Source organism: Pleurodeles waltl, chromosome 2_2 (genome assembly GCF_031143425.1).
Source record: "Pleurodeles waltl isolate 20211129_DDA chromosome 2_2, aPleWal1.hap1.20221129, whole genome shotgun sequence".
Taxonomy (NCBI): domain Eukaryota; kingdom Metazoa; phylum Chordata; class Amphibia; order Caudata; family Salamandridae; genus Pleurodeles; species Pleurodeles waltl.
In genome coordinates this window covers 644,637,856-644,664,867 of record NC_090439.1, presented here as the reverse complement: position 1 = coordinate 644,664,867, position 27,012 = coordinate 644,637,856, and the positions used below count along the sequence as shown (strand labels likewise).

Sequence of the window (27,012 nt, the reverse complement as noted above, 5' to 3'; positions counted from 1 at the left end):
TTTGGTTTCATAAAAGTCATAGTATTTTAGAATTTCGAAATCTGTCTCTGTATTCCAAGTTAGCACAAGTCATTTTTATCTTTAGTCCTAATATATTTGAATATGTTGTCTTTATACATACCTGTTGTTGATCACAATGTTCTTGGCACAGTGTGTGTCACGTTAGATAATGTGCAACCAGGTTTTAGGAATAATGTGCAACATCTGTGTGGGTGATGATGGATATGAGGGGGTTTATCCCCTTTCTATACGAGATGGGACTAGGGGACGTGTAATTCTTATAAGAGCAGTCGTATATTGAATACATCACTTGTCACTCTAAAAAATGTAATGAAGGAACGTAGTATATATACAATTATAGATGAGGAGCATTCATTGTTTTATAACTATATGTGGGCTAGTGCAATATGTGTTATCTATTGAAAGGAATGGCGATGCCTTGGTATTGTACATAAGGTTATTGTGATGGAAATGTAACACGTTTAAATTGGGAAGAGTGTGATTATGTGAATGTTTGTTTGAAAATGGCAGCTTAAGGAATGTGCTGCAATCAGTTGGGGTAATATTTATATAATTTTCAATCTTGTGAAATGCACTTTTGATTACAATAGGGATTAATGAGACTATTTTAAACACCAGTGGCATGCGAATGGAGTCACTTGTTTTCTTGGAAGTTCACAGGCTAGTGTTAAATGGAGCAACATAATGAAGAAACGTCTATATAATTCTGTTTTTTACGCTATGAGATTTTGACTGGCCCATTAGGAGACACCACGCCAAAAGGCGTCGGCCACAAAATGATCTTTTAATTTGTATCCCTTTGCACTTACAAACGCAGTTTGGAGATGTTTTTTGGGACTCCAGATGCACCTTGAATAAAACCTTGTCATCAGTGGAGTCTTATGATGTTATGCCATGTTATGTGTCAATGGAATGAGAACGCAAGGTGATTATAGATATATACATATATATATATATATATATATATATATATATATATATATATATATATATATATATATATATATATATATATATATAAAACTTCTGTTTGTGTGTTTTTTTTTATTTTTTATTTTTTAACAAGAGTTGGTTTAAGGTGCTCATCCTAGCAAGTGAATAGGCCATCTATGGGTCACTAACTTTTTAAGTTTTTCTGTAGCGGGTGCTGTCTCTGGTCATTGAAAATCATCCTGAGCTACCACCCATGCAGAATTTATAGGCATCTACAAGTATGCCTATCTCAGCAAGTAGAGTACAAGTTGAAAAGAGAAGAAGAAAAAAGTAATAAAGAAACGTTCAAAGAAGAGGAAGAAAGAAAAAAATAATTTCAGAAAGAAGACAAAGAAAGAGTGAAAGAGAAACAGGAAAAGAGGGTAACGACGAGTGAAAGGAGGAGGGTATGAAGGAGGGGACAATAAATTAACAAGCAGCATGGAGAGAAGCAGAGGAAGAAAGGAGAAACCGAAACAATAGTGAAAGGAAGACAGCAAGAAACCTGAAAAAGAAAGGCCAGGAGAAAAAGAGAAGTTGACAAAACAAAACTGCAGTCCTCATGATTCATAATACAAATATTTTTCCATTAAAATAAGTTTTAACAAGGAAGAAGTGTTTTATTCAAACAACAATATCCACAAGTCTTTGTAAAGAACCAAAATAAACCCCATATTGTGCACAGACCTCTCCTATCATAGCCTCAACACTCTTGAAAATCAGTTCCCTAACAGCATACTGCTAAGTTTGAATACGGGTCTTTTTGTTATTCAGCATATTAGGTATGTGCAACATGATTTGAACCAGTGTCTCTCACCCGCCAACCCAACCAATATGCAACCCGTTTGCTTGTACTGAACAGCTCGAGATCCCCTCTAAGATCTTTTAAGTCCAGAATTATCTTTATATACCTAACAATCTCAGTCTGATAGAAACTGAGGAGGCTATGATTCACATATTCAATTACCAACACTCAAATCCTGTCAATCTGAAACGCTCTCTTCACGAATTGAGAGAACTTAACTGTATGAACCTGTCACAGTAAGCTTTTTGCTGGATAAATCAAACATTCTCTACTTTGCAGCAACCTCATGTATAATGCTGTAACACCTTAAAAATATATTTGTAAACTCTGCACCCCATTTCCACAGAAGGGATTACAAAACCTTAACTGTTAGAAGGGAAAACAGAGAAACTTTCAATAGGGAGCAGAAAGATTATTAAGGTGATATTTCCTTCAGAGCTGTGGATATGCAAGCATTCTGATTGCATTGTGTCTCAAAAACCAAGCAAATGCTGAAGTAACAAATGGAGAAAAAGACCCTTCATGAATGATAAGCTGACCTAATTCGTCTATCTGATCTTCTAGGCAAAGCAGAAAATTACAGCAAAACCTTTTTAGCTCTCAGCTCCACATGGATCTGTACATAGTACGTTCATCAGGCTGTTTTGTACCCTTTTATGTTGGATCCTAGAAGGAATGCTGCTGATCAACTTTTCCTTTAACCTTCTTGTCCTTCTGACCTTATTGATCTCATAGGCATGAAAGTTTGACTATAAAAGCCATATTAACTAGCTGGAGATCTTGGCCTCTGAACAGCTGAACACACCATGAACTCAAGTCTTTTGGAATTGATAGGCACATCAGTGATTCTACATAATCTTCCTGATTGTCCAGGAGAAGGTTATTATTGTATATGAAGATAATATTGCTGGTAAAACCGGTTTGATCAAAAAGAGTCCTACTCCATTCTCATTCCTTTTGGTGATGGAAATCTGAGATTCTTTGTGCTACAGTGCCTTTTTTTTGTCATAAACTGTGTAACAAGAATGCACAGGTAGGACACCAGGATCAGTTCCTTTGGCACATTCCCTATTTGGAGAATGCTGTGTTTCATCTGCTGCCTGTTTCACAGACAACTATTTGGGGGAAAAGGCATGAACATATGTGGGCTAATACTACAATGAGGTTTGTCTCCGGTACTAGCCATGAATTTCCTCCATGGATATCAATGGCCAAGAGCCAATCGAAATCATACACTTCCTTGCAGTACCTTTTTTTTATTACTTCTTTGATTCCTATAGTATTGAGAACTTGTTTCGCTCTACTGTGCATGCCATTCATGACCAGCTTCGAGCAGTGCAGTTCAAGCTGACCCTCACAAAGTTTGCTTCTCCTTTGTGGTGAGCTGGCCACCAGTGAGTTCTTTTTTATGTCCTGGAATTCACCCAAAGTTGCTTAATAACAATCTCATGGTAACAAATGGCAGGCAATAAAGAAAAACCTGGATTTGAAGGTTTGCTTAGTTCACTTCACTAAGAAAGATTTGGAATGGGTTACAGAATCCAAATCATTAGTGCTTGCCGTTTAACAGTAAGAAGGAAAACCTTCTGACGCCCATTGAGGCACCTCTGAAGGCACTCAGTTGGGAGTACCTTTCATACGGCAATAAGCTACAAGGGTTGGGGTTCTTCGGTACAGAAGGCTAGTCACACCTGACTTAATCTGAACAGTTCCACTGAGGTTTGGAACTATCTCCAAATATGCATTGCTTATTCTGCAGTTAGTGGGGCCTCTCGATCAGAATGCCTCAAAACTGTAGACGGGCACCTCAACAAACCCATCATCTCAGAGATAGAGCCTGACTCCTCTGCTTTGCCTCTGCCTCCTGACCATTGTCAATAACTACCTGTCAGTGTCCTCCCCCAAGGATAATGTTGCTTAATTATTCACCCTGTTGGTGTAGTTATCACGCTGCAGAAAACCCTCTCCATCTTGGACTTTGCTGTTTGAAATTTCTGCAACAATAGGGAAATTCCCATAGAGCTCCAATAATTTCAGACAGTTGAAAAAGGGAGCGAGAGCGAGACATGTGAGGATCAGATATGTTAGCTTTTTTAAACCAACTGATAACATTCTAGGATGTCTGTTTTAAACCTTTATGCTAGACCACTGCGCCTCAGTTCAAGTCTGAAGAAGAGTACATTAAGGAGAATATTTAGAAAATTGTCCTATCTTCCACTTGAAGCAATGTGGAGACTTTTCTCAAGACTGTGGAAGAATGTCTCTTGAAGAGACTGATGGAGACATTGAAGTCTTGGTTTGTAGTGGGAGTCTGAAAGCTGCTGTGGTAAACCGCCTATTGAGTGTATATGGGCCTTAGGCTGAAATGGCCTGATCAGAAGATGATGCTGCTGCTTAATGGAAGACGCCCTGATGAGTGGAAAATAGTGGATGGAGTGGAGGGTGGGGAATGGGGCTTGATCTTATGGAAATACCCTCAAATGTTTCTGATATTGAAATCATTTCTCATGAATAAAAAGCAGTAAACTACCTTTAACTTCAGTTACATCATTTGCTGGTAAGTTTGACTTTTTTTTTGCAGAATACCTCTACTTTGACTATTTCTGAAACAAATCAGACCTTGTTAACTGAGAACGGAATGATCTCCTTGGATAGATTAGGCACCTTAATGTGACTTATTTGAGTACACAAAAGAGGTACATACAACCTTCAGTGTGCACATGTCCTTAATCATGTAGTAGTCATTTATTTTGGAGCAACAGGAGAATATTGTATATCTCTACTATGTAATATTCTAGTTGAAACCCTAAAAAGAGTGGACATAGGGTGGTTTTATCAAGCCATCTGGATGGGGGTGGGCGCTGAGTAATTTTTTGATTGCCATTGCACTGGTACAATAATTTCAATGTTCCAATCCATTCTCAACTGTTAGTATGTTCTGAGATCTAGTCAAATGTATCTTTCTATATATCTTGCTAAGACAATGTCTGAAGAGCCACTAAGAATACCAAGAATTATATTTATTGTACATACATTAAAATACATTACAGTTTTTAAAAGCAGCACAAAAACACCCACTTTGTAACACAACTTAAAAATCTTTATTGCCATTAAAACACAGTACTAATACCAAACCATATAATCTCATTAAAAACTCAATTACTTTGATTGCGCACACATGGGGGCAGCAAAAAGTTAACAAACAGTAAAAGAACAATACATTTACATCAAAAGGGTACACTTCAGTAATAAACGGAAGTTCCAGACTACAAATCTCAGACAATAAAAAAGGAAAAATATATTGCACATATTAATTACTAAAACAACTACATGAGTCCTTAAAGTGCTTGCACGCCTACTCTGTTCCATCTCCCAGGGAAGGTAAAAACATTTGTATTCAAGTGCACATGTGCGTTGTTAAAACGACCACACGAATCCTCAAGGTTCTTGCGTGCCTTAGTTAATCCATCAATAGGACCGCAGCAATGAAAAAATCTGAAAGCCATGTACTTTGCAAAAATCAAACACTATCACATTACCCTATAAAACCAAAGGAGCAAGAGCAGTGCCCCATGTAAGCTTAATTACTTGAACGTTAATACTTTTGGTCAGTGAAATATTCAGCATCCTATTATCTGGGTCCAAAGACGCAAATATGGCCTGCCTGCAGAAGCGGACCCCTAGTTCATTCCACTTACCCCGCAGCAGGGATCTACACTCCTTCAACAGAGTTTGGCACAGATATATCACATGTTCAAGAGATTCCTCCCAACTGCCACAGCCCCTATATGTTCCACTATCCACTGGCTGCAGCCGGTTGGGGAGATGCCTCAAAAAAGTCCAGTCCCCTAACCTAAGGGCATACATTTCTCTTCCATATGTATACAGTAAGTACATGAAAAATATTTTATACCAATTTTAAACAGTGACTGAGATGGGTTGTCAGCCCAAAAATCCTCTACTCTCAGTAACCACTTACAATTATCCAAAAAATTAGTGTGTGGCCTTTTTGTCTTGGAGGAACTTATTTCAAACCATAGGAATGACTCCAAACTGCTTTCTTTTGCCCTCCGTAATGTATAACACAATTTCAGGAAGGCATCTTCTGCCTGCTGATCTAAAAGGCCGAATTCAAGCCGAACCTGGGCAGGAGATGATGATGTCAGCAAGAGAAAAACCCTCTTGCAGATCTTAGCAACCAAGTTGTTTAACATACAACTGTCTCTATCCAGCATAACTTCCTGGCCATAGGTCAGTAAGGGTGTAATCTTTGCTCTCATGACTTATAGCAGTGCTGACAAATTTGCCCCCCTAAGAGATTTAAATAGTTTCGAGAGACACCTGCAAGGCCAATGCTTTTACTTTAACCTCTTTTCTCAGCTTTCAAAGCTGCCACTGGCATCCGTACACACCCCTAAATATTTATAAAGTGATCTGAAGTGATTTTATTACTGTTATAATACCAGCTGTCTCCCAAAAGCCCTTTTCTACCAAAAGAGACCACCTTTATTAACTTTCAAATTATTGGAAGCTGTATTGAATGGTAACTGGTTAAGCAGCTGCTGTAAAACTACTCTTGTGCGGCTAAACATTCCCAAGTCATCAGCATAAAGCGAACGACTGATCCGTAGACCACAAGTCTTTTTTTATTTATTTATTTTTTTATTTTTTTATTGTGGGGTGCGGGGGGATGGCAGTTAGCAGTATCAAGAAGAGTTGACAGATCCGCAATAAAAAGATTGAAAAGCAAGGGAGCTAGCACACAGCCCTGCTTCCCCCCACGGAATGTGGAGATTTTCCTTGAGAGGGAGTGACCATGCCATCTCCAAGTTTAATGTAGAATCAGGTGTCAGTATGCAACTCAATTATAGCCCCCAGGCGCATGGGTGATATTCCCCATTTTTGTAATTTGACCCACAAAGTCCCCCTAGGGACCCGATCAGACACTGCCTAAAAATACACAAAACCGCAATGCAGCACAGAGTTTGATAACATTACCTTGTCCATCTACACAGAGCTATTAAATTGGTTCATGTACCAGATTCAGCAGTAAACCCCGTTTGACATATTGGAATTAACCCCTTCAGGTCAGCCCAAATCTGCAGGTCTTCTAAGAGGAAACTAGTGTAATACTTAGCCTCATTATCAAGTAATGCTATTAGCATTTAGTTGGCTGGGTCAGACCTTGAGCCGCCTTTATATAATGGATGTATTATAGCATCACGCCACGACTCGGGAATTCCATAGGACTTCAAACAGTAGAAAAGAGGTTTGTAGCCATTCTGCCCAAAAGGTTATATCCTGTGTAAACAGCACTTGTGGGAGGACATTTGGGCTTGGCACTCCATCTTGTTTTGCCCTGGAGACAATATGACCAAGGCGATGTGAAGGGGGAATCATGGCTTCAGACTGAAAATGCATGGACTTCGGGGGTAAGTGTGAGAAAATGGTCAATACAGCAATGGGACTCTGCACCCCATTGTTCAGCAGATGGTCTTCAAGCTTGCTTACAGCTAAATGGCTAGCCAAGAAATATGCCCATTGTCCTTCCGAGATGTTAATGCTGCCAAATCCCCTTTGTCCATTTGCTGATTTATTAATAAGAGAACAAAACTTTCTTGAGTTCGAATCCTTACCAGCACAGACAAGCTTTTCCCAGAAAAGGTCAGAGCGTCTTTGTTTTTCCTCAAAAATGGCTTTCCTGGAAGCCTTCTGCATTTCCTTAAATATAGTCAATAAGACTTTTGAATTTCGACTCTTAAGAGATGCCCTAGCAGCTTTATTACTGGCTTTCTTTCACTCCTGTATCTCCCTCGAGATGATAAACTGTGTGGTAGGAATAAAATTGTTAACCAGATGATGGAACCATGACAATAAAGCAGAAATTAGGCTAGCCCATGACTTAATTGTTGCCAGCCTTGTCTAAATATTTAACACATTCAGCCATCACTAAAACACTTTAAAGTCCCAATACATGATCCGCAACTGACAGCCTGAGCCACAGCATGATAATGGAGGCTAAATTTTATAACAATAGTCTGGGGTGTTGGTCACTCTCAGCCTGAGGGGATTTTAGAAATTTTTCAATAAAAGGAAACCTTTCCACATTACACATGGTGTAGTTCAAGAAGGAGCGTGTCTGCCCATCAGATCTCGTCCAACTTGGAGGGATTCCTTGCGGCAGACGGACGTTCAATACTTTAAATCCTATACTATTTAAATGCAGCACCATATGTTCATTCAAGGAGCTGCGTGGGCAACCCCTTGGCTTGGAGTGTTCTGGCACCTACAGATGATTGCAAAGATCAGATCACTTGAGCGTCTATGGAGTCTTGAAACAAATTTGTGTTAAAGTCCCTTGTTACCTAACATTCAGCATGGGGCTGATCACTTACTAGGTCACACAAAATCTGAATCAGGCGGTTCAGCTTCCACTTTTTTTTCCAGCTCCAGGATTGCTGTAAACATTTAGCAAGAAGAGGGTTTGCTGCTATCTCCAGTTGGTTATCTTAATGCCATGTAGCCAGTTCTTCTCCAGGAAAAGCGGCGTGAGTCGCCCTTTTAGTTCAACAGCAACATAAATGTATAACCCATCCCTGGCTCTACCGCTGTTATACTCCCTGGAGGCAGCTTTACAAAATTCTAGGTACCCCAGCAGCTCACAACTTGCCTCTGCCCAAGTTTCTTGCAGAGTAACAATTTCATAGCAGTTTAGAAACTGCAGATTCCATCTTCTGAGCAGCACCATTGATGTTCTGTGAACATAGTGTCCGAGATTCATACTGTGGAGGCGCCTCTGAAGAAATTCATTCAGGCTGCCAATTGAATAAGGCTGTGGGAAGCCAGTCCCAGTTTGTTACCAAAGGGTTAATGGCTTCACTCCTTCCTGTGCTGCTACATCGTATGGAGCTGCCCTAAGCACCTTTCAGTATAGATTATGGCTTCAACTTGTAAAGGGCTTTTGGACCTAATGAATGGAACAGCAATGAGGGGTAGCCAGGATTCTTAAAGGAGCTGATCATAATGCCCCACAAATAAAATATATATTTTCTGGCCAAAATTGAATGTGCTAGGGCAGCAAAGACTAATACCCCCACAGTGGCTTGTGCGGTCAGAGAGCCTTTTGAAGGAAGAAATTCAGTAGAAACTTTATCACCAGATCTTATTCCATCCAACTTCTGGGATTGCCTTAAATAATCTTTAAATGTTCCCCCTGTTCAGAATAACATGAGCGCCTCTCAAGCGGTATTCAGGATTGAAAAGTAGCATTGTGGTTAAACATTCAAGGAGAGTCATTGGTTGACGGGCTGGTGGTCTTAGATAAGTCCGGCCCACAGAGTTAGAATCACCTCTAGATCCCTCTTGCCTCAATTCCAAGCGATCAGTGAAAAAAGACTTATCTTTATAGGTTGAGTTTGCTTGGGGTGGCAAACAACTTTGATTCATAGGAGGCAATGCAGAAGAAATGTTAACCTGTGGTCTTACTATGTCACAACTAACTGTTTAACGAACCATAGTGTGTTTTATTGACACTTCTAGGGTATTTACATGTCTATCCCTTCCCAGATTAGTAGCGACTGATGTTGCAAAGCCTTTGATTTTACTTTTAATGGAGGGTCCCGATGCCTTTTCTGATGAAGTGCTATCTCCTACGGTTGGGGTATTAGACGGTAAATTTTGCACAATCTCATTTGTCGGTTGTAGACCACCCAAGCTGACCAAAGATGAACCTGTCGGTGAAGTCAGGGTTACAGATTCCTGCTGCTACTGTGAATCGAGTTGGGCCAATCATTGGCATTTTTTTTTATATGTACGGGTAAGAGGGGCTTAGCCTTTAATTTTGCTTTTTACTGAGTATTTTCCTTAATCTCTTACATAATGTACGCTGTACCAATGGATCAGCCACCGATGGTGAGGATTTTGATGAGTCAGCTTGTGGAGCTCCAGGGTAATAAAGGGAGTGAACTATGTCTATAGGCTCAGCTCCAGAAGAATGAATCTTTTGACAATCTGTGCTGACTGAAATACCTTGATCAAGTACTCCAACAACTTTGTGATTGTTCAGCTTCATATTTTTTAAGCTCTTAACGGGAAGGAAATATTCATCCAGGGTTTTAATTCTTTTCTGTACCACTTCTGACTGGTGACCCACATTTGCAGATGGAACTGTTTGCTCTGAACGAGATGAAAACCTCTTAATTTCTAACAAAACTGAGCTTAAAAAAGTTGGACGAGATGGCAGGCTTTCTATAATAGGGGAGCAACAACAGGCCACTTGACCGGGTTAGTACTTGCTTGCGCTCTAACAATCAACTGATTTGATTTATCTAGTTTGCAGTCAATCCCAGCCACAAATGTGGCTTCTGTGTTCAACAAGTCGACTTGCACATCCAGTGTGTCAGAGTGATAATTCAAGGCAAAAACAGTGGATTGTAATGTTTGCAAAAACTGAGACCAATCGAGACTACTAGGGTCAACTGCAGCATTGGTCGTGGTCTTTGGCTGAGTATCTAAAGCTTCTCATGAATTCAATTTGAGAGTTACCTGTACCAGCGACACTTGGAGATTACATTGGAAGCAAGGGTAGTATACTGTCAGTCAGAGTCCGGGTCCATTGAGCAGCTGGTGGGCTGTTAATAAGGTCCATGCTGTTATCCTTCTGGCAATTAAAACCTTGATAAGCTTGCTCATTCTGCTGGGAAGAAAGAAGTGGGGAAAGACCCTCTTCCAGGGCATCAAGGGAATAGTCACTTGAGATAACAATTGGTGAAGCCTCATGCCTCAACAGCTTCGAGGACAGGGTAGCAGCTTGTGAGGCCAATGAGGCTCTTTTTTTCCCCCTTTAAAATCCAATACATCAATGACTAACTCCTCGACCTCTGGGCTACTTACGAGACCAGAAAGACCCACGGAAGAAGGTGGTAGCGCAGAGGAATGAACTTGGGCTTGAAATTCATTATAGTCTCCATGGCACCGTTTGTCAAGGATGCACTCATGCTCACAGTGTGGAGGGCGCCACCGTCATCCACCTTTTTAACCATAGGGATTTTTGTAAAGTAGGCCAGCAAAGGGGACTCGCAGGGCATAGGAAGGCTGAACACCACACCAGATGATCAGGGCTTATTTGCAACAGAATACAGAAACATCAGGGGCACTGTGCTTGACAGATTAGCGCCTAGTGCAGAAATCTGAGAGAACACTGGCAAAATAGGGCTTATGATTGGGGATTGCTGCCCATTCCCCTGGCACGACTGCAGCTGGTCTATGGCATTATACACAATGTCTCCTTATCGGCACTTCTTGCGCTTTTGGGTAATTGCAGGTTCCATTCTTGCCTTGCCTGACTGCATGATCCTCAGGGTTCTTGACACTCTCTCGAACCCCTTAAGGGCTTGACTGGTAAAATGCAGGGGGGTGGGCTGAAAACAAACTGTGCGTCTCTTCGGACATTGTACCCAAGGGGTCTTAGTATAAGCAGGATCACTGGTACAACCTGCAAACCAGACAGATAAGTTGAAAACTTAAGAAGGAATAACAAGTTTTAAAAAACAAAAAGTATTGTGGTTACGAAGCAGGGTAGGATAGCTCGGCCTGTGCAAACCACACTGGCCTAATGCCAGCCGCCTCTGCCCAGTGCGAGCTGCCTGCAGCCTTAGCTTTCTGCCCGCCCCTCCGCCCTCACTTTCCTGGACGTTGATCACAAAGCTCTGGAGTCCCACTCACAGAAGAGCCATTGTTTGTCACCACGACCCCATGAGTCTCCTCCACCCACCAGGTCTAACTGCTCCGACCGCTCGTGGTAGCCGCAGCTCATGCCACAATCCGCTCTACACCACTGCAACTCCTGCCAACTAGGTGAAATGGCTCAGGGAGCAGCAACAGGCAACAGACCCCCGTATGTGACTGGGATGTTGTCCGCTGGGGCCTCAGGGGGCCATCGAGACCATATAATGGGAGAGAGCTGGGCAAACGCTGCTCCCACCCGCTGAACTCTGGCATCAGGCGTCCAGGCTCCTCCTCCTCTTGCAGTGTCAGTAGCAAAACACCAGCATCAACACTAGCAGAAATACAGCATTTCAGCTCTTTGTTTAAGTTTGTCTGCCCCACTCTCCACCTCCGTGTATGGATTGTATCTGAAGAGCCACTGACGTATTATATATAATGTCTAGTGTTTTATAAGTCTGATAAACAAAGGTTGATTGGTCCAAGAACAACAGGATTAGTAATTCTGTTACGCAGCTATTTTATTGTTTACACCAAAGACCCAGACCTCTTTTCTTCATTTGCGTGCAGGTTTGTTATATTTTTATGTTTAATTTAACATTGTTTGGGCATTTACATTCTTTACTTCTTTAAATATATTGCTCATGTTTGTCTGGTTTTATAACCCAGTACCTCCCATCCATTTTGCTAGAGAGTCCTCATGTTGCTGTGGCCGCGCTAGCGTAGTAGTTGTCGGGTATATTCTTGAGGAAAATTTGATGTGTCTTTGTGGATCCTTTTGTGTACGGAATGTGAGCTCTCAATCACAGCTCCATCCAGCTCCCAGTAGGATGTCACTTCTGTGTGTGTGTGTGTGTCTTTCTCTCTCTCTCTCTCTCATTGCCTACCTATTGAATTCCCTTATGCTATGCAATATAATGAAGCCTATACAGCATAATATAGCTCAGTGCTTGAGGGGTGTTAAGCTTAGGCCCTGAAGCACAGTATTTTTTTTTGTCTGTGTTCTCTACCACCATCCTCAGTGGTATTTGTTCTTATGTGTTTCATTTTATGTTTGTTTGCATTTTGATTTTTATCCAGTTCTTTATTTGCCTGTCATCAGCAAAGCTTTCAGAAGTTATCATGAGTTAAAAGATTTGAGATAACATTTAGTGACTGTAGTGATACTGGACGCTAATTTGTCAGTATTCTATTGTACCAGGTGAAGTCCCTTTTTTTTTTTTATTGGCTCTGGCTCCTGTGACACATGAATACATTGGTCTACTACAGCATTATCCCGGGGAGTAGCCAAAGTGGCCATGTAAACCACACTCTATACAGTTTTTGCTCTAAAATCCAGTTCATGATTATGGTCTATGAGTAGTTTAACAGCTAATTAAATTACATGCAAACAGACATACCTCCTTTGCACATCACAATTTGATTAGGACCTGAATTTCGAACGTAATAAAAAAAAAAGGTTGTTCTTGTCTCTTGATGTTGGTATGTCCACAAGTCAGTTCCTTATTTACAGGAGTGACAGTGTATGTTGTAACTCTTCCTGTTATGCTTTTAATGCATCACTAGAGGACACAAAGTACAGTTTTCAAAAACCTTTTTGTGCAGTGGAAGACCCTTCTTCATTGTCTGTAACTTTCCATCTATTAAAGTAGATTTTCTTGTTTACTTTTGTTTCTCCAGGAGCAAGCATACAAAGTTATCATGGTGACAACAAGGATTTGATATTTAATTGCCACAGTCCCGATCAGAATATGACTGGCAAGAACGATTCCTGTCTTGTTGGTCCCTCAGTGACATATTTAACCTGTCTGATGCACCTGTGGGAGGAATGGATAGACCTGGACAATCTGGAAGACTACCTGAATTATGCAAACTACCTCTTATGGCTGTTCACACCACTTATTGTTGTATTTATACTTCCCTTTTTCATTGTCATCTTTCTATACCTATCTGTTTTGTTCCTTCATGTCTACAAACGGAAGAATGAACTCAAGGAAGCCTATTCCAACAGTATATGGGATGGTGCGAGGAAAACCCTGGCGACCCTGTGGGACGGCCATGCAGTGATATGGCATGGTAAGCTGCTGTATTGCTTTTGGAAATGCTGGAATCTAAATATAAATGGCCGTTTAGAGTATACCACTGCTGTCTCCTACTTGTTTTTCAGTGCAACCTTTATTAAAATTAAGCAGTACTTTAACTGCCTATTGTAATTCTAATTGTTCAAGTGAGTAAAAACTGCTTGACTTGTAGGCTTCTGCGTGAATTTTGCAAAACATGTAAAGGAGCTCAAGGACCCCCTCTCGTTTACAGTAGAAAAAATTCACAGTGAAAGAAATGGAGTCTGTAGCGTTTGGTTTGTTTGCTGCTTATCAATGGATGTCTTTGAATGTGTGTCCCTTTAGAGAGCCTAAAGTGTTCCCAGAAAATCACTCTGGACATGCCTGTGGTTCTGACTTTTCCCCCTTCATGCGATGTGTCATTTCATGTGTTTGACCAGGAGTTTCCTGGAAACAGCTAAAAGTGGAAAATACTCACTTTGTAGTAGTGCCTTGCATATAAGAGTAGACAAAATGTGAACTGCAAGACAGTAAGTATGAGAAAAGTGTGTGTCAACTGTACACAAATACATACGTACCATGGATTCCTTAGGTGCAGGATCTATAGTGGGAACAGTCCTTATGTAAAATTCTTCAGAAATGTTTTTCGAAAATTGTGCTTGGCATTTCTCCTGTTTTTTGGTAAAATTTTTATTAATTGTTTTGTGGAAAATATGTGGTGATCTGCACAAACTCACCCATCGGTGCCATGCAGAGGCATACTGTACATGGGAGGAGTCTGACTATGACGCTCATATGAAGGAATTAGACTGTTCCGAAAGCCCTGGCACACTCCAGTGTTGCCTGAAATTTGCCAAGCCATAAGGTGCAATTTGCCTTGGGTCAAAAGAGAATGGATCTGACCCGCTGGATCCAGCAATTACCCCGGATTGGGGGTATTTGGGCAGGACACTCCTTGGACATCTCCAGAAGAACAGAGAACCATGGCTGAGCTTGCCAAAAGGGGGTAATCGGAATCAATTCTGCCTTCTGCTTGAGCATCTGAGATGCCACCCTGGGTATCATCACAAGAGGAGGAAATGCGTACAGAAGAGGATCCGTCCACTGCTGGAGAAAGGCATCCGTGGCTACTGCCAGAGGATCTGGTTTCCATGAGTAGAACCGCGGTAGTTGATGGGAGAGACGGGACTCCAAGAGATCTGTGTGACAGTGACCCCATCTCGCTTGGAGGGCTTAAAACACTGAGGGATGGAGTTTCCACTCGCTGGAGTCCTTGTGGAACCTGGAGTTCCAGTCCGCTATCAAATTGCACCGACCTGGTAGATACTCTGCTATCACTGAGATCTGATTCTGTAGGCAGTACTGCCAAAATGCCTTTGCAATCTCTGCTAGGACTTGCGACCTTGTCCCTCCTAGCTTGTTGACGTATCTTACCGCCGAGACATTGTCCATACGCAGAAGAACGCAACAATTGGAACGAGGAGCCAGAGTTTTTATGGCAAATGAACCTGGCAAAAGCTGTAAGCAATTTATATGTAGATGTGATTCTTCATGCGACCAACGCCCTCCGGTCGAGACAGAATCGCATGTGGCTCCCCAGCCCCACCTGCTGGCGTCGGATTCCAGAATGATATCTGGACGAGTCCCGAAAATGGCTTTGCCATTCCACGCTGCCATGTGGTCGAGCCACCATTGAAGCTCACAGCGTGTCTCGCCTGTGAGGGAGATGCGTTCTGTATACCCAAGGCCTTTCTGGAGGTGACAGATCTTTAGCCGCTGCAGCGCTCTGTAATGTAGGGGCGCTGGAAAAATGACTTGTATCGATGACCCCAAAAGCCCCACTATCCTGGCTAGAACCCGCAGGGATATCTTGTCTTTCTGGAGCGTGGACCTTATCTCTTTCTGAATTGACTGTAACTTCTGGCCCAGAAAATCCATCTGGCGGGCTGGTGTCAGAGCGGATTTCTTCACATTTATCAGAAATCCTAGCTTCTGAAGCAGATGGATGGTCCAATTCAAATGTTGCGTGAGGAGCAGAGCATCTTGCACCAGTATTAGCATATCGTCGAGATAGACAATCATCCGGACCCCTTTGGCCCGAAGACTCTCCACCACAGGACGCATAACCTTGGTGAAACACCAGGGCGCTGAAGAAAGGCCGAATGGGAGAGCCTTGAAGTGGAACCATTGGTTGTCCCACTGGAATTGTAGGTATTTCCTGTGAGGTGGAAATATCAGTATTGTAAGATAAGCATCCTTGAGGTCGAGGCGTACCATCCAGTCGCCCTCCCTCATGATGTCTCGGAGCAGATGTATCCCCTCCATCTCGAAATGCTGATATAAAACCCAGGCATTAAAATCCTTCAAGTTGATTACAAGGCGTGATCCCCCATCTCTCTTGTTTAATGTAAAAATATTGCTGCAGTAGCCTGAAGGATCTGGTTGGCACCGAGCAATCGCAACTGTTGGACTTCCTGTTGAATAAAAATTAGATTGAGTTGGGAAAAATGGATAGGAGGAGGCAAGGACTGTTGCCGGGGTACCCCAAAGAACTCTAGGTGGAAACCTGCCACAGTCTCCAGAACCCATTGATCCGATGTCAGTGTCGCCCAGTTGTTTAGGAAAAACCTGGTCCCCCCTCCCCCAGAGTTACTTGAGTATGCAAGATCAGGCTTACCTTGAGTGGTGGAGCCAGAGCTGTAGGTGGATTTGAAACCACCTCTGTTAAAGCGGGCAGGACCCGCTCGGGCTCTGGCTGGGTAGAAAGTGTCCCGAGTAGTCTAGAATCCCTTGCCTGAGGCATTGTAGGAGGGCTGAGAGTTATTGGAAGTGGCGCAGCCAGACAGACTCCCTCGAAGTCTGCCGGCCCTGGCAAAAACTCGATTGCAGAAGACCTTATTCATTGAGGTTTGAGCCTTATCCAGCGCAGTAAAAGTGTGCATGAACTTGCCCAGGTCTTTAACAAATTTATTGCTGAATTAAAGGCCATCGGCCAAGGGTCCTGGTTCTGCACTGGTGAGGTCAGCCAACTTCGGATCAATTCGGAGTAGGATGGATTTCCTCTGTAGATATGGCGCAATTTGCGTGGCCTAACAGACCTAGCGCGTGCTGCGCCCACCCGGCCAGAATGTCGGGATACACTTGTGACCCGGACTGATTTTCCTGTCACCGCCAGGTCCAGGATCTTACACAGTGGACCAGAAAGGTGCAGGACCTTATCTTGGGTGGCCCTCCAGGATCTATCCAGACCTTTTTTAGGGTCCTTTGCCGAGCGCTTCATGACAGTCGCATTTGGATCGGAGACGATTGCGTACGTCTTTGTTCAGGGGTTTCCTGATGTGGGCATGGGCATAAATAGTCACTGCTGGAAGGGGTGCCCAGTTCAAAGACCTTGGATAAATGTCTGGGTTAAAATTGAGGGCAGAAGACTGGTCAGAGGCTTCAGAAGGGGTGGGAACACGTTGGCCATCAAAGGAACGTCTGCTAGGCTTGTGGTGACATGCCTCACTGTCGGAATCTGACTGGGATGAAGGAACGTCAGAAACCTCGTCTGGGGATGGATATAGGAGAGCTTGGGCGCTGTTGGATGGCTGCGCCGTATATTGAGGGTCAGAAGGGGACTGCGACTGAGAGAGGCGGGCTATGCATGCAGAATGGGGCCATTCAGGTCCTGGCGTTGGTGGGACTGTTTGTGGGTTAGTGGAAGAAAGGGACATGGGATTGCCAAAGGGGGGAACAGTCAGGGCGTAGCATTTGAGCTGTCTCGCAATAGGTTGCAGCGCTACAGCCAGAGCACGGTTTATGGACTGACTGTGCCACTGAGGCATCCAGGGCATGGACGATATTCTCAGCCAGGAGGAGGTCCTCTTGGTCCTTAAGGAGGACTGATTCTTCTGGTGTTTGCCATTCGCTCATGGTGTCGCAGTATCAGGATACCTTGAAGGTGCTACTGTGAGAATACAATGGAAGGGGACGGGGGGCACCCCAAGCTTTACCAGGCCGTATAGGAGGCAAGAGATGAAGAAGCAAAAGCTTCTATACCTCTGGTAGGAGCAGTATAGATTTGCAATAAGTATTGCTGACAATATGGGTGTGTGTGTGTCTGTGTATATATATATATATATATATATATATATATATATATATATATATATATATATATATAAAAATGCCCCCTCAGGCAAAGCCTGTATTAGTCAATTATACAGCCCTGAGCCCTGGCATAGTGAGCGGGTGGGGAACACTCCTGCTCAACCGTGAATTCCCCACGGGAGCCGATAGCAAGACAGCTGGATCGTAGCGTGGGCTCGATGTTTGACAGTATCTAGAAACCAACGAAAAAGCCAGAGGCGTGGGGAGTGCGTGCGCGGTTAGCCAGAAAAAGGACTAAAGTCCTTGCGCTATAAGCGTGTGTTCCCCAGCCTCCTAGCACCCAGCCGTGTGCAAACCCGTCCAAATATGGCCGGTCGCGAAGTGAATAGGACCGGCAAGCAGCATATCTGCTGCACGCGGGAGACTCCGGTCCCCGCTAATGTCAGACACAACTTTAAAAGTTTAAATAAAAGAACGCATTGAGAGAGAAAAATAACATGACTTATCTGATCCTCGAGCAGCAAAAAAAGAGGAAGAAATATGGCGGCTAGGACTGTTAAATTAGCATCACGGCCGCCCATTGGTAGTGAGGAAATAGGTTGGGTTCATGGGAGTTGTAGTTTTTTGGGTAAAGTGTTTTGATTGGCTGCTGTGCTTTTTGTATTATTAAACAGCGAAGAAGGAGAAGCATAATCCAAGCCTCCGGTCCTGCTATAGAATTGGTGAAAGTCCCATTTAATATATTAAAGATTGAGGCTTAGATCTACTGGATGTACAGACACCAAAATATACCTCTCAAAATGCAACTAGTATTTCAGATGTGGAATCTCTATGCAGTTGGCGAGATGATCCTTCTATAAGGGCCCACAATGCGATAAAGGGGGCCTCCAGAACTTAGCACACATCATACGTGGCCTCTGGATTTGTACACAACAGTGAAGCTGCCAAAATGGATCAAAATGCTTTAGAATTAGGAGCACAAGATTGACCCAAATTGGGTCTTTGGGCTGTACAGAAATGTAATATGGCACTATGAACAAGAATCATTGTCTCAGCACTCATGTTTTCTATCTTTGTTTTTCAGATTTAGTAAGTGTTATCCTATTTTTATAATATTAAGTATGCACTTTTTTGGTCTGCCCTACTGATCACTGGATCATTCATTCAATTGTGATAGCACTATTGGGGGAACAAAACACATTATAAACTGCAATGAAGAACTAAACCAAAATTGGATTAGCATGAGTTTAATCTTTTATCTGGAGAATGGAAAAAGGTGGTTAAAGCAATAGAAATCTAGAAGCTTGACTGAGCTCAAGAAGTAGTGCAATATTTATGTTGACACAACACCCAGGAATGGGACAGCACTATTAAAATTATGTGGACCAGTACCACACTTGTCATATTCAAGCCTAATAAAGTCAGGTTTGCATAGAGGAATTTTAAATTCTGAGAAAAAAATATTTATGCATTGTGGAGTGAGTGCAAAGTGTGCTCCAGCCACAGTGAAGTAGGATACATTATTTTTCAAATATGAGGCTTCAAACTAAGAATTCGACTTGTGGTGATTCTCTGACCACTTGAAAAAATAAGGTTTTAGGGCTCGTATGGAGTAGTACCAATGTGATTGCCCTTCAAATAATTTATGCAGTTTTGAAGCTCAATCAAAAGTCAACAGATAATCAATGCAGCTGAAGAATTGATTTGATTTATTACTTGTGTCTTCAAACACAAGCGGGGCAGAAGCCTTAATTACAAGAAATTAGTTCTGGAAAGGCCATTGAGCACTGCATTCGCCTTGACTCCAGGTTAGATGGTAAAAGGGGTTGCACCACATTGCACACGTTGGTTACTGGAATAAGATTGCACGTGATGCTGACCTCATATTTGTGCCTCTCTGCAGCCCTCCTGGAGAATCTAGCCTGTAGGGGAAGTAGAATTGCAAATAATTAGTTTCAGTGAATGAATGTTGGGAGTGATGGTGTCTTGATGGTTATGGTAACTGTGTTAAAGGCGGCATTAAATATGTATGAATGAGAACATCGGGTTATTTAAATCAGTGCACCTCGTTCCCCCTTTTTTTCACTCGAATGTCATACCATGCTGTATGCCTTTCTGGTTTAATCCTTATTGTGTTTACAATCCACACCCCAAATTGAATTCATTATATAGACCTTAAAAGGTTTTAAGCATGATTCAGCCCCCTTTGCCTCTTTGCCTCTTAAATGCTGAAAGTGTAGCAATGTAGAAGATTTTTCACAAGAATGTTAATGGCAGGGGCACCTTTCCTCAGGGCCTTACATAGCTGGTCTTTCTGTTGAGATGCATATTTCTCGGAAAAGCATTAGATAGCAGAGCTGCTCCTCTTTTGGTATGCTACACAATTTTCAGCCTTAGTAATACTTTGGTACGACTACATGCATTCCGCAGAACTGAAATGGAATGTTTCCATGAAGTACCAGTCCTGTGAAGGAGTAGTTAAAACTGAAACAAGCAACTGTAATGTACGTCCTGTGTATTCCTGGACTTCTACAGAACAATTCCATATGCATGCATGCAGGTTTCAACCAGAATCATCAACATCAAGCAAACCTTACGTTTGTTAGATTTTGGTGTTGGGATAAAGTATAACAGAAGTCTAATATATTCAGTCTTTTTAGGTCTTCCTATTTGTTGTTATTTTCTGAAGGCTTAATTAAAGCCAAGGCACAAGTAGCGCCAATCCAATACATATTCAAAGAAGAAAGTATTTCTCATCGTTTGCCATTTCTTTTGCTGGATCGATCACTCCAAAAATTTCATCTATATGATTGAAATACCCTTCCTTTTAGATAAGTGTAGTGTTATGTTTATTGCTTATTACTTACTATGCTCTCATTTGCAGGATCTTAGGAATGTTATTATTCATTTGAGCCTCCACTTTCTGGTTTAACAGGCTGGTGTAAAAACAACAGATGATAGATGGAATGCAGAGCAAATCAAACATTCGCCCTCAGTCACAGATCTGGGTTTAATCCATCAGTTTTTTGCTTGCCATGCCATTCCAGTTTGGACCCAGCCATATGCAAATCAGTCTTGACCCTTTTCCCCATGGGAACAGTCTAGGCTGAACTGCCAGGCCAAGTTATCAGATAGCCTGGCTGATGGAGGGTAAAATCCTGAAACTGGTCCCAAGATACTGGTTTCCGGTCCAGGGAGGACCTGGTCTGGCAGTTCGGGCTGGACTGTTCTTATGAGGAACAGGGTCAAGACTGATTTGCATATGGCTGGGTCCAAACTGGGGTGACATGGTGAGCAAAAGAACAATGGATTAAACCCAGATCTGTGACTGGAGGGGAGTGTTTGCATTTTGACCACTCTGTCCATCATCCTTTTGTGTTAGCAGGCTGATGTGCCTTGGTTTCACTGTGATCAGTTGGAGCTGGGTGCCCTCCGAGGGCATTTCTAATAAACTTGAAGTTGATCTTAACTGCTTCTATGGATTCTTCGTGCCACAATCTGTTCACGCTCAGTCTAGTAGGGTACGGGTAACATGGCCTGGGTGGAAGTATCCATATCGTTTCTCGGAGTTTCTTCAGTAGGCTGCCTCGTGTGTCACATCTGTGCTCAAACTTGGGCTGACCACTTTACCTATGCTTGCTTCTGCTCACACTGATAGAAGGTCAAGAGGGGCTTTAGATACTGTTGACTGTACAACAACTATAACTGTAGAAATACCACTGAACTGTAGTCACACCCTGGCCAGGCCAATAATAGATTTGAAAGCCTAAAATCATTGAATGATAATGATAGGCTGGCTTTTAAGTCAGCAGTCCCTTTGCAGTCCACATTCGGAGATTTTCATGTCCGAGATGGCAGCATTGGAGCGCGTGAGTATATAGACATAGCATAGTTTCTTGTAATATACCTGATCTGGACTCCAACCTAGCGAACCAGTATTGTGTTTTGTTTTTTTTAGATTTTTTTTTTAGTAAGGGTTCAAATGTGAGATCACTCCAGGAGAAATGATTTACTAACCTGGCTCATCTCCATAATTTCAATTTTAGTATTAAAGAATGGCTACTGGACTGGTGGTTTGACAATTTGGTAGTAGCTTCAACAGAACACCTCTCGAGTGATCTTGACAATTTTAAGTGAAGTGTAAGTTTCACCATTTTAGCAATTACTTTCCCCCCTCACTATATTGCTTTATTTTCTTACTCCAGTGCCTTGCCTACTCTGACATGCCAGGCTTTTACTCTTGTATAATATTGTAAGGGAATTTTAACATGTCTGTAGATGTAGATCGTGTCTAGTGGGCTGTTATCAAAGTCCTCAGGAAGTAAGGGTGATTCCCCACTCGAGAGCAGCTGATTAAAGAAGGGGCTGACAAGGGATTTTGTGTTGGAATTCCTATTGGGAAATTATTTGTTATACCAATAGGTTTCCCCTAGATAGACCTGCCCAGCCGACTTTTTTAGTCTGGAGGGCTGCTGGTTTTATTTATTATATTATGGTTTCTGCATCACTGTTTAGTTGCCTTAATAACATTGAGTAATCTAGGAAATGTGGCAGTGATCACTTTCCAATGAATTTGGACATACAGCTACACAATACTAATGTCTTCTGTTCTGCTGTCACATGTAAACCATGAGTTGAAACATTTTCAAGTAACCGCTGAAGATTGATTGTCACTGATTGACTCAGTAAAGCTCACTGTTAAGGTAGTCTGTGCTATACAGTCTTTGGTCCTTTTTTGTCTGGACCCTGAGGATATTTCACTAATTTCAGGTGTCCAAAAGATGAGCACCATTAAAAACATATTGAATGGGCACAGTGCAACATAGTGCATCTGGACACATGGTAGGACAGATTAGCGTATTTGTCTCTAAGCTTAAGTGCTGGAAGGCTCTAAAAAACGGCCTCATGTTCAAGCGGAAGTTCACTTTAAGGGCCTTGTTTACTAGAAATCCATCAGTGCCATGAACGGAGAAACTAGGAGAGTGGAATGAGTCAATGTGGCACTAACTTTAGGGATATTTAATGGCTAGTAACACACCTGGTCATTGTCACAAGTGCCACTTCTCTGTGCGTATGTCCCTTTAAAGATTAACATAATTATTTTCCAGTTTATATGGCTCTCTAGGTGACAGAACACCTGTTCTTTGTCCACTCGCCAGAAGGGGCGAGTCGGATCCAAAAATAGCTTGACCTCATAAAATAACTTGCCATAGCGAGTGGCCGAGTGGATTTTTTGAGCCCTGAGAAAGATCAGCATTCACTGAGATACTGAGGTTCTGGACTACCAATGATGGCTGTGCATAAATGTCCCTAAAGGTAGATGAGAGCTTGTTTTCCCTAACTAATCAGGAGTCGATAAAATTTCAAATTCTGTTAGGTTACTTTTCAACTAACAATTGATTAGTGTATTTCCCGAGGGTTGACCAGATGTTGCTGCTTCAATTATGATCATTGTAGTTTTTCACGATGTTAAATAGGATCTGTGGGTCTTCCCGCATACATGAACACTTTCAGACTATATGGACAAAGTAGATGAGGAAATGAAGCTTTGTATAAATTTGTAATGACTGGCTGCTGCTGAACCCTGTCGGACTCCACTGTGTACTAGTGTTGGGAAGGAATCCTGGATGTCCCTTGCTCCAGTCTGCAAAGTTAATCAAGTAAACAGCAACCTTATCTTGTTACTACAACTTAATATAGGCCTGTTACCAGGACTTTGGTAACATTGTCAAAAACTGCTTACAGATCCACCAGGAGCAGAACTCTCAAACTTCCACATCCTGACGTCATCCAGGACTTAGTCTGCCACATACTCCATGCTCGTCCATTAGCAGAACCCTGGTTGCAAGGAGTGCAGACTTTGCTAAGATGTGATAAAGGGTTGCAGTCACAAGTTTAAACAGGAAAGGCAGTTGGCCTGCAGTTCTAGGTTATTGACTGGAAGATTCACTTCCTCTGAAACTATTTCATTTTTTGAGCAGTTTATCAGGCTGCATAATCTCTTAAGATAAATATTTTGTCTTGGTGACCCAAACAAGCTAATTTATCGTTTGTGGGATAATTAACTTATTGTTTCTTCAGCTTACATAGTTGGATAAGGCTTTGGTTTGCATGTTGTAACAGGAGTTACCTCATCTAGTATGGAAATAGTTTGATGAAAAACACGTAGGCAGCTGGAGTAATCTGTAGTTGTGTAAAGCTATGGATATGTCAAGGTAAACCTTCATAGGAACAAAGTACGTATTTATTGTGATATCTTCCAAGCAAATGAAAGAACCAACTGAGATCTTTTGTTGTGAGGTTTCTAGGAGCAAGGCTCATTTAATGTAAAAAGAGTTAACTTAATAATTGGGCAATATAGTGGGAACTGGAAGTAATTGGTGCACTACTCTGAGTACTATTAGAAAAGTTGGGCACACTTGATGAGCATAGTGTGTTGGTGGAGAGACTAATTCTTCAAGAGTTGGGGCATTCAAATTCTCTTACTTGTGGCTGCACGGAGCTAAATTCACACCCTCCTCGCACACATTCACATCAACATTGATCAGGACGATCTAGTTGCTGAAAAAGCATGCAATTCAGATTATCCTATTAGAAAGAAAATGCTAAAACAATGTTGATTGTGGTTTTATTGGGAGTTGACAGTGGGAGAAGCAAAGCATCTATACCCAGGATTACAGAGTGCCATGCCCCTCCCTGCCTCGCATTCGTGAATATGAAATTCATGGGTTGAAAAGGCGGGCCACTACACCACTCTGTTTCAGACTAGTTTCAATTATATAATGTACCTCCCCGACCATTATGACTTACTTGTATGATGCTGGTGTGGGTAAATCCTGTGTAACAGCAAAGCCCGAGCCTGCTTTACTCGGTTTCACCCAGTCAGTTGTGATTCACACTGTTGTAGACAGCCATTAACTAATAATGCTTAGGTGCACCCTGTTTGAAATAAACTTTCTTGATTTGGTTTAGAAACAGTAGGTTTTCTAATCAATGATTAGTAGAATGGGAATCAGAAGAAATATTAATATAAAAATTACTAACGTGCTGCATTATTAGCACATGTAGTAAATAGTTATATACAAGTTTTTTCCGTCCTTTAATATCTGCAGCTGAAGCTATTTTTAGTCTCATAATGGAACAATTGCAGTAGGGTACTCTATAGAAATGTCTTTGCAGCAACTATTAAAATCCCTCAGAAACAAAAAGAAAACAAGTTTAAAGGGAGTTTTAGGAAGCAAAGCAACATGACTCCAGTGTATACCAAAATGTTTTTCACTTTTGAGATTGGTGGCAGGGACTGAGCTGCATCTTCTTCTGAAGTAAGTTGGGTACTTTTTTAATTGTTTATGTCCCGTAGGATACAATGGGAATTTTGGAGCTAATGTGTATAGTACCAAAACCCAATTTGTTTTTCTTTTTCTGCTATATCATTTATTTATTTTTCTTAACTCTAGTAATTTTTTAATCTTCCAGAATTGCCACTGGCACTGAAATGGTTTACATAGCATGTCTCTTGTGTTTTACAGACTATGAAATTAAAGGACTAGAAAAAATCCCAGAAGAAGGACCAGCGCTTATTCTTTATTACCACGGAGCCCTACCTGTAGACTATTATTACTTTGTGTGTCGTGTCCTTCTACAAAGGGGTCGAAATATCCACTCAGTGGGGGATCATTTTCTCTTCAAGATACCAGGTAAGGCATTTTTTATTTAAGCACTGTGAGTTCGAAATCTGGGAAAGTTGTATATATGTCTTTGTTAAATGCAGTATTTTTAGGGGCTTTTCCCTAGAGTGCAGGAAATTTACTCATCCTAATATTGTGAAGTAAACCATGATTACCTAACTAAGGGAATTGCATATTGTATAGTTCTTCTAACAATATCTCAGTCAGCTAGGCTGAATAATCCTGGCATGTATCTTAAAAATATGACTGGTGTGCCAAATCTCAGTGTTTGATAGTAGATATTGTGTTTTATTGTTCCATTTCTATAGAGCTTTCATAACGCTGACCAAAGCCCAAAAGTGATTTGCAGCTATGGGATCAGTGGTTCAAACTGTCAGGATGGATGTGAAAATGGTGTTGGCATTTGTTAGTATTAAGTTTTGATGTTATGCATGATGCCAGGAAAGTGTGCTCCAAACGGAGTACAGCAGGATATGATTACATTTTACTCATGCGGTGGAAAGCAAAGAAGTGCAAGGATAGATTTATCTCTAGCCCTAGAAGCATTTGGGTCTTGGATTATTGAAATGAGTCAAGACGTCAAGGCTCTGATGGATCCCGTTTTTGTTTGTCAATTTATTACATATTGTGGATGCTTGTACAGTAATATAGGCATTACCAGCATTTGGGGCATTCTTTACCTGAGGTTTCTTCTTTGTATAGTTACAGTTTTAGTTGAGAAACTCCAGGCCTCATCTCATGAATTGCCCGTTGGGCAATTTGGAGTGCTTTAAAAGACATCTTTCTGGTCACTGGTAGTCAGTCTTTAAATCGAGTTATTGTCTATGTGCAGTAATCTATTTTTTTTATTTTTCATTTAACAATTGATTTTTTTTATTATTTTTTTATTGGACCAATGAAGAGCCCATTTGTATAGTCCACTTCCAGTCATGCTATTAATTTAGCTAGAGATCCCTGTATCTTATTTGAGTGCTGCAGGAAAAGGTAAGTTTATCCTAGGATTCTCATCATGGAGAATGAAAATCAAGTCTCTGTGATGATCTGAGATTGACGAGAGGTTAGCGTCTACAATAATTTCAGGATTTTGAACTTCGGTCAAAGTGGTAGATAGTTGCCCCATTTCCTGGAGGCCAAGTGAATATAGAGTTGTAGTTTTCCCTCAATACACATGTATCTCTGTTTTTCAAGAGTTGAGTTACATAAGATTCCATAGCATTCAATATTCCAAAGCTAACATGCATTTGCTTAGTCTTGAACACTTGATCTCTGAGGGTTGTTCATGTTTTTAAATGATTTTCATGTCATCCTCATAGTTGTGGTATGCAAGGTTGAAAGATTTATTGTGTTCTGGAGAAAGGGCATCCATAAAAGTTGAAAAGTAAATGTGCAGCAGTTAAACATTGGGGGAACACCACCGTAGCTGGAATAGGATGAAGACTTGAATGGTGGTAGGGACACAATTTGGGATTTGTCTGTAAGAAAGGATTTTATCCAGTTTGGTGGCACTGTGCAGGATGCGCCAGTGACTTATAGCCTTTTAGCTAGTGGCTGAAGGCTCGCTGGGTCAGACAAGGGCAAGAAGTAAAGTTGTGATTTAGTGGCAAACTTATTGTTGTTAACAGATATTTACATCATCACAAATGTAGATTAG

General features: G+C 41.7%; 1 protein-coding gene across 1 annotated transcript in view; it reads left to right on the top strand.

The window, feature by feature from the left end:
- Nucleotides 1-27,012, top strand: part of TMEM68 (transmembrane protein 68) — a 145,159-nt gene that overhangs the window by 52,731 nt on the left and 65,416 nt on the right. Inside the window, exons 3-4 of the mRNA XM_069220192.1 lie at nt 13,202-13,597; nt 25,203-25,370. Of these exons, the coding sequence (XP_069076293.1) occupies nt 13,273-13,597; nt 25,203-25,370 (493 nt within the window). The 5' untranslated portion in view covers nt 13,202-13,272. The remainder of the gene's footprint in view (nt 1-13,201; nt 13,598-25,202; nt 25,371-27,012) is intronic.